Source organism: Aegilops tauschii, chromosome 4, assembly GCF_002575655.3.
Source record: "Aegilops tauschii subsp. strangulata cultivar AL8/78 chromosome 4, Aet v6.0, whole genome shotgun sequence".
Taxonomy (NCBI): Eukaryota; Viridiplantae; Streptophyta; class Magnoliopsida; order Poales; family Poaceae; genus Aegilops; species Aegilops tauschii.
In genome coordinates, this window is record NC_053038.3 from 307,834,510 (window position 1) to 307,842,966 (window position 8,457).

Below are 8,457 nucleotides of genomic sequence, written 5' to 3' on the forward strand. Positions count from 1 at the left end.
AATCCTCGGAGTCGCAAAGGAAATTGTGAAAAAAGAACTCATCGGCGGAGTCCATTTTGTACCTTGGCAAACTGTCGAACAGCTTGCGGGCGTCGACGAAGGAGACGGCCTGTGAAGGGAGCCGCGGCGCGCACGGACCAGCTAGCTGCCCTGTCGGCGTCCGACGAGCGTGCCGGTGAGGATCTGGCCGGGGCGGCGAGGTAGCTTCTTGGTCGCGGTCGCGACTGCGTCGGGGGGAGCGGGGGGTGGGAAGCAGTCGGTTCCCCGGCGGCAAGACGGCGGTGGCGGGCGGCGTGGGGAGGTGGCGGCGTTGTTGAGCGGATGTTGAGGCGCCGGCAGCTGGCAGAGTCACCGGAAAAAATGAGCGGCGGCATCGGCGACGAAGGAGGAGGACGAGGATTGCTGTTGGATGGGGGAGGCCAATGTGCCACAGACCAGCGGGCCCAGGGGGATGAGAAGGCGAGCGCGCGTGCGTCCGTCTCGTGCCCGCGCCGACGCAAATCCGGCTAAAAAATGAGCCTGGAATGGGTCGCCCGCAGACGAAAAGCGGACACGCGTCCGTTTGGGTCGGCGCGTTTGGCCGACTTTTGTGTCCGCGCCGACTCAAACGGACACCAGCGGATGAAATGGGTCGCCCCATTAGAGTTGCTCTAAGTTCCATTTTATGTTTCAAATAGTTTGCTTAACTTTTAGCTTTCAGTTGATTTCTCTTCATCAATTTGATTTCTCTTCATCAATTCACTTAACTTCGGTCTTTTTGTTAGACATGCTACCCATGGCGTTGCTTATCTTCTTGGTTGCAATTTCAATTACTTCGCTTAACTTTCGAGCTGCAGTCTCATGTCAATCAAAGGAAATCATAAAAGAAATCTATGAGCAATGATCATTGTCAAGGCAACTAGAGAGGCGGTATGAACATAATCATTTGCAACGCCTCAAACAGTTTGTTTCACTTTCATTTTATGTTTCAAATAGTTCACTTAATTTCCAGGCTGCAGTTGGTCTCTGCACCAATTGGCGCAACAAGTCATCTAATTGTACTTATTCACCTTTCTCTAGGTCCATCTCGATCCTTTAAAAAACGTTGTCTTGTTTGTTGATGTGCTGACCTTCATGGGTTGGTCTCGGCAACCTGGATGAAAACCTTGTGCTTCACCATCTTTGGTTGGTCGTGGCGGCAACAACTTGAGACATTTATCTTTTTGAAGGTCTTGCCACAGAAAAAGTCAACTTGGTCATCAGTGTTAAAATTGTATCTTGCAATGGTTCTGATGTAGTTGTCCATGTTTTGTAGTTGTTGATGTTTTGAATTTATTGCCTTACATCAACTTTAATAAAGATTCACGTGTGCACCATAATGTTGTAGGTCGTGGGGTTTCAACCTTCTTTATAAAAAATAAGAATTTCGGTGTATCGGAATAATGGAAACACGATCGGAATCACTTTTTTTAGGAATCAGTTTTCAAACACAGTACAAACGCAAGCGCTCATATATACGCGCATACCCTATCCCTATGAACATTTTTGAGAGACTGAGCCGGCATATCATCTTAAGATTTTACGAAGTCACCGTAGGTGACTCGTAGTCGATGGAAACGTTTTCTCCCACCGAAAGCACATCACCGAAAATTCTGAAATAAATCCAAGATAAATGCGAACACCAGGACTTGAACCCTGATGGGCTGAGGATACCACTGTTCATCTAACTATCCAATCACAGGTTGCTTCGCTTTCGAGAGAATCACCTAATTCAGAAGCAACTAGTTGGCGATCCTTCGGGAGCCTCCCAACGATCACTTGGGGGTGGGCTGAGAGCGCAAACTTGGCGCGCTCTCGTCCGCCACCACGTGTCGCACTCTGGGCGTTCCCTTCAGATTTTATTTTTTTATTTTTTCCATACGCGTTTTCGGCTTTTAAACATTTTTTTGCTTTTTCTGACTTTTTGGTTTTTCAGCGATCTTCCTTAGCTTTTGGATCAACTTTTTTTGAAAAAATATATTTTTTGCGCGAAAAACAGGTTTTTTCTTTCACGAGAGGCATGGTTTTGCTTTCGCAAGAGGCATGACCATGCCTCTCGGAAACGAAAAAAAAACGCGTTTTCTGTTTTATTTTTCTTGCGCCGGGGGCACGGTTGTGCTTTCGCGAGAGGCACAACCGTGCCTCTCGAAAACGGAATAAACGCGTTTTGTGTCTTTTTCTTCCGTGAGAGGCACGGTTGTGCTTTCGCGAGTGCCTCTCAAAAAAATGCGTTTTCTGTTTTTTTTCTTTCGCTAGAGGCACGGTTTTTGCTTCCGCGAGAGACACGGTTGTGCTTTTGCGAGAGTCACGACTCAGAAATGAAAAAAAATGTGTTTTTTTTCTGTGAGAAGCACGGTTTTGCTTTCGCGAGAGGCACGACCATGCCTCTTTCGAAAAAATAAAAAAACGTCCTCTCGATTCAGTTTTTTCGTCCTGTTTCTTCGTGAAAAAAATTCGTCAAAACCTATCAACATGGGATCTAGCTTTGAAGATCTCTGCGCGAGGAATCCAATGATAAAAACGGTTCAAGATCTGAACACATGGTTTAAAAGATAAAACATTCTGAATAAACGAATGTACGAAGAAAAAGAAAAAGTCTCAGGTTGCGACAGCGGCGCGCATGTAGTGCGCCACTTGTCACAACCTGAGGAGGTGAGCCTGATCTTTTGAAAGAAGTAGTGATTTCGACCTAATTCGGGTTTGTACCGTGGAGTTGTTAGGGTGTGAACAGGCTGGCCCAAAGAGGCCCGTGGATAATAGCACTCGACCCGATAGGGAGGACGGCAAATACGCAACTGCAATACGACGCCGCTGGCCCACTACTGACCCCGTCGTCATCCGAAGCCGCCGCGAACGAAGCATCTTGAGGCGCGCACCTGCTGCCTCGTCCCTGACCTTCCCATGGCGCCGCCGTTCGCCGTCGCCGCAGTTTCCTCCTCATCCCCTCTCTTCTCCTCCTCCTCATCCCGCCCCATCCTCCGCGGCCACCCGCCGCTGGGTTATATCTCCGTGCGGCCACGGCACCGCTCGGCTGTGGCCTCCGCCGCGGCGACCGAGTCCGCTGGAAAGCTCCTTCTCGAGGTACACGGGCTTACCGCCTCCGTCAAGGAGACTGGGCAGCAGATCCTAAAAGGCGTCGACCTCACCATCCGCGAGGGCGAGGTTCGTGTTGGGTTGGAAGAACTAGCGGCTCGTTTGGTGTAGTGCTTGATTGGGTCTGCAAGGGTTGGTGTGTTGACTTGTGTTGGGTTTGTCTGCGTGTGATAATAGGTTCATGCGATCATGGGGAAGAACGGCTCCGGCAAGAGCACCCTCACAAAGGTTAGGTCCTACAGCTCACCCGTCCAAATTTTTCTCGATTGTTACTATGAAAACCACTGAGAAATTGTTGCCTGCGTACATTTATGTGCCTGTTTGAGATGTCTCTGAGAAATGGAGATCAAGAGGATCGAAATGGCCAAAATCAAGAGTTCAATTTGGTTTCCCTTCTTAGAATCAGTATTCAATTTGTGTGCTTGCCTATTTCGATGCCATTTAAGTTACACGTGCCTTCTCTAGTATGGCAACTGTGATTGGAATCTTAGGTGTTATTTGGTTTGAGGAATCAAATATTAAAATGGTGAATGATCCATACAATCCTAGATCACTTGGTTTAATGAATCGAATGGATTTAGCCCATCACCACCTCGTCCTTCATAAGCCAAGTACGAAATGAAGAACTGGGTCATTCAACCAAATTTGATGGATCATCTAGTGATGTATAAAACCATGATGGACGAGGTGATTTTCTTGCAAGAGTTATGCCTTTTATGTCTCTTGTTTGGATGTATGGTGCATACATGAGCCTATTTTCGTGAAACCTCTTAGGGACCAAATCCAGAAGAAATTAAGGCTAGAAAGAGCCGGGTATTCCAGTTAACAGTGAGCAATCAGAGCCCCTCCATATAAAGCAGCATCCACCAATCACTTGAAGTAACACCTCTGCTAGAACATATGAACATAATAGAGCTTTTTTCGACAGTGATATACAAAGTTTGTATAACAGATCATCTTAAATTCTTACAGAGAGCGACAAAAGACTACCAAGATCTGTTATAAGAACGCATAAAGGTTCTAACCTTATCATGTGGCAAGGTTCCTTTTGGTTAACTTGTTTTCTGTTAGGACGTTGGGCTATCACTTGATTCTGCTGACCGCCATGTCCACCATCGGTTGCTCCCCTAACAGCCTAACTCCCTTCCTTCAGCAATGTTCCCTGTTGCTGCAAAGACAAAATTATTTGTAGAAAGCACCAGCAAGATGTCACAACAACTCCCCTTAAGTGACCATCTTGCTGAGAATAGGCCATAAAGACAAAAACACTTCAGTAAAGCAGATCCATTTGACCCCTTTTGGGTGAACCAGGGACTTGTTTGCAGTTCAAAGCTTCCTTCAAACTGCTCCAGGCAAACAATGCAAATGGCACCTGAACATGGTATGCTCAGTACTTGTTTTGCAGCTTGTATTTTGAAAATACTTTAATGAACCCATGCAACCAAGTTTGTTTTGGCATCATGTGAACTCCAAATTGTTAAAGGAAATGCTGGTGGTCATTTTGTTGCTAAAATAACCAACCGGATGTACCACTTATACAAGAAGTTTTGAAGTACCCTTGTAAGTTCAGGCCCAGGTTAAAAAACACAGCCAGTAAAGTATAGTCAAGCTTGTGGTCTTAAACTTGTAGGACCTGTGGAGATCAACCCCTTAAGTATTCGACGAGCTTTCTTATGTAATGCGAGCATTGTGAATTCTGTGGGAAGTTCAGCCACCATAATTGTGCAACTTAATTCAACCCCTTGCCTTGTTTGCATCTCCAAGGTGGCCTGATTAAACCGTGCGTAATTGACCTTGTTCCTGGCTCGCATATCTAGACATTCAGTTGAGTGTTCTCTCTGTTTTTTACAGGTTCTTGTTGGCCATCCACACTACGAGGTAACTGGTGGTACCATTCTCTTCAAGGGTGAGAACTTAATTGACATGGAGCCAGAGGAAAGATCTCTTGCAGGCCTCTTTATGAGCTTCCAAGCGCCTATTGAAATTCCTGGAGTGAGCAATTATGATTTTCTGCTCATGGCAATAAATGCTCGCAGAGAGAAGGACGGTCTCCCAGCTTTGGGACCTCTTGAGGTTTGAATATTATGCTATTGTATAGCCATCAATCTTTTTATACTTAGCATACTAGAGAATAATACTGTGTTGTATGTTGCTAACTAGTTTCTATGATAAGTACAAACTGACATATATTTTGCCTTATCATGCAGTTCTATTCTGTTGTATCACAAAAAGTCGAGGCCTTAAAGATGGAGCCAAAGATCCTTGATCGTAATGTAAACGAAGGATTTAGTGGTGGAGAAAGAAAGCGCAATGAGATACTGCAACTTTCTGTAAGATTACTATGGGCTATCAGACACCCTAATTTGGCTGTTACATCACTTATGTGCTACCATTGTATCACCTATTAGATATTGCAGGTTTCATGTATCAATTTTTTCGCAGATTAACAAAAATAGAAGTATTGGAGATTGCGATATTCAATACAGTATGTTGTTGAAAAATGTAACTGTTAGACCAAGTAGTTGCTGACAGTTAATAAAATCTGAACTAGCAAGTTTTTTAGTTCACCAAATGCTAAACCAGACCAAATGAACTTCGAAAGATTAGATGCCTTGTTTCACATATGCAAATTAGAGAGTTCAACCAGTCCATCTGATAAGAGGATCATGAATAGCAGTTCCTGTTTGATTTGCTGGACTGATTATAATGCCAATATGGGATGTTATACCACCATAATACCAGTTCATAGTTCCACAGATACTTGGTATCCAAGGATGGCCATATTGCTACAAATTAAACCATATACAGGCATAATATCTCAAAGCTGTATGTAGTTAATTTTTGAGGATCTTCAGAAAATAAATATGTTGGCTTACCTGCAGTCTCTTCTTTGCTGCAACGAACCACTGAGTTAAACTCTTCCATTTATTCCCCTATCCAATGAATTCATTCTAGATTTCTTTGCCAGCCTTTTTGTGTCTCCATACATTTTCAGCTCTGAACATGTTCTGTATGAAGCTTAATCTGATGCCGAGACCTATCAGTGGTGTGTATGCATTTGAGATTCATTAGGCATTTCTTTCCTTAAATGATGACCATCTTCGTGTACACTTTATTGTTTTAATTTTGTATTATATATTCATTATTCTATGCAGCATGCCAATCTCCTTGTTTTGTTGAGACTTGTTAGCTTTATGTTTGTTACGAAACATTATCAGCAAATTTTATTGCATAGGTCTAAAGCATACATTCTTTGACACAGAGAATGCTTGTTGAACATTTTTACCAGAAATCTTTATATATCTACATCCAATAAATTTCCACTTCTGATTCATAGTTTGTGAATTAGGTCCTTGGGGCTGATTTAGCCCTCCTCGATGAAATCGATTCTGGATTAGATGTTGATGCACTTGAAGATGTAGCTCATGCAGTGAATGGGCTCTTGACTCCCCAAAACTCCGTTCTGATGATTACACATTACCAACGTCTTTTGGATCTTATTAAGCCAAGCTATGTTCACATCATGGTAAGCTCACAAGCATACTTGTTCTGTAGAGTTTAGGTACTTGATAGCACCTTTGTGTGTTCAAATGCATCTAATTTAGGCTGTGTTTGGCATTGAGGTGGATTATGATTGTCCAGATTTTCCAACCAGCTTTTGCCTATTTTTTCTGTCTGGGTGACAAAATTTTGCCTGCTTTCGGGGCTGTTTCCGCAGCAGATTATAAAGTAAGTTAAGCAGAAAATTGTTCAACAACCGCAAACTAAGCCTTAGCATTCCTCTATCTTGTTTCAAGAAAGATTTCGTTTGGCCCCGGAATTGGTATTTTTCTGTTTGGTAACCAACTCTTGCCTGCTTTCATGACTGTTTTCCCACAGCAGATTATAAAATAAGTTTAACACAACACAGTTCAGTAACTGCAGACTGAGCCTTAAGCATTCCTCTATTTTGTTTCAAGAAAGATTCATTTGGACCCAGAATTGGCTGTTCATTTTCTGTTTTGTGCATCTTTAGAGCACTGCCAAAGAGGTGACTGAACTTGTATGGCCTAACTTTTTATGTGTAGTGTTATTTAATCAGGTGGTGAAGACCTATGGTCTCACCAGGTTGTACACATTTGAAAGTAACTGTTTCTCAATCTAGCATTCAACCCCATGGCAGCACTTGCTGATAATCAAAATATCACTTGCACCTTTGTCAATCTTTCTTCTTTTCCGTCCTAATCTTGTAGAATGTAGGAACAGTGTTGTGAGTATTTCAACGATTTAAAATTCTTCAATAAAGGGCATGTGCTGTCACTGATAATGCTTCTGATTGGTAACTTACAGGAAAGTGGCAAGATAGTGAAGACAGGTGACAGCTCTCTAGCCAGCCACATCAACGAGGGTGGCTACAAATCAATCGCTTCTTTTGTATAGCATGAATAAGGTTTTTCTTTCGTTCACTCTTCTTTTTCCTAAATTTTTTTTTGAGAGAGACATTGTTTGCTCTTATGATGACATGAGGACCCATGCATCTTCATGGTGAAGAATGATGAAAGAACTATCTATATTGGTTCTGCAAAGATGGACCAGCTTCTTATGGATTTGGCTGATTTTAGATGCTCCTTTACAGGTCAAATGCTTGAATTCCCAGCCACTAGTCTATTTGTCTGAACAAACTGGTGACTAGTTGGGTTCTATATATTCTTATGCCCGGTGAAACTGGCATGGAGCCTGGAAGTAAAACATGCTAACTTATGTGAAATTGTAGAGCTAGTGCCCATTTGGCCAGGCATATCCTTGTGGAGGTGGAGCACTGGAGTTGTGAATTGCCCTCGGCCATATTTCTCTTTCTCGTCCTGTAAGATTTGTTGGATCCCAATATTAATACATTTATACATGTAGTTATATGCGGGGCAGCATCTTGCATGCGCATACGACCGACAAAGTTGTATCCGAATTTTCTCTACAATTGGAGACAGTTTTGAATATCACTTAATGCTTCTCTGGTATCTGGTCAAGTTCCTACTGATTGCAAATGTGCAATAGGTTCTTATGTTTATTCAGGACAGGTATTGTAGGCTCTGACCCATGTGCCACTAACAGCAGGTACCTACTGGACTTGCCATTGCATTAAGCACAGTTGCTCGGAGGAAGAATACTATTTTCTTCACTAGTTGGGTGTGGTGGACTATGCAAAAGTTTCTTAGGTGCAATCCAGGCAAATGGTCTAGACTATTATCCTTTATCCGCCAGCCACTAATGGTGAGTGGCTACTGACTTAGCCGTTCCTGTTGCAACGCATTCTTTGCATTTTTTTCAGTGCTAACGCATCCAATAACAACCGAATCTTTCTGAGTTGCT

General features: G+C 43.2%; 1 protein-coding gene across 1 annotated transcript; it reads left to right on the forward strand.

The window, feature by feature from the left end:
* Positions 1-2,789: 2,789 nt before the first annotated feature.
* On the forward strand, positions 2,790-8,105 carry LOC109756207 (ABC transporter I family member 6, chloroplastic). Its single transcript, XM_020315068.4, has 7 exons — positions 2,790-3,180; positions 3,289-3,339; positions 4,963-5,184; positions 5,319-5,441; positions 6,461-6,637; positions 7,441-7,540; positions 7,727-8,105. Exons 1-6 carry the CDS (start codon positions 2,920-2,922, stop codon positions 7,528-7,530), a joined length of 924 nt encoding a protein of 307 aa, XP_020170657.1. The 5' UTR covers positions 2,790-2,919; the 3' UTR covers positions 7,531-7,540; positions 7,727-8,105.
* The last annotated feature ends 352 nt before the right edge of the window (positions 8,106-8,457 follow it).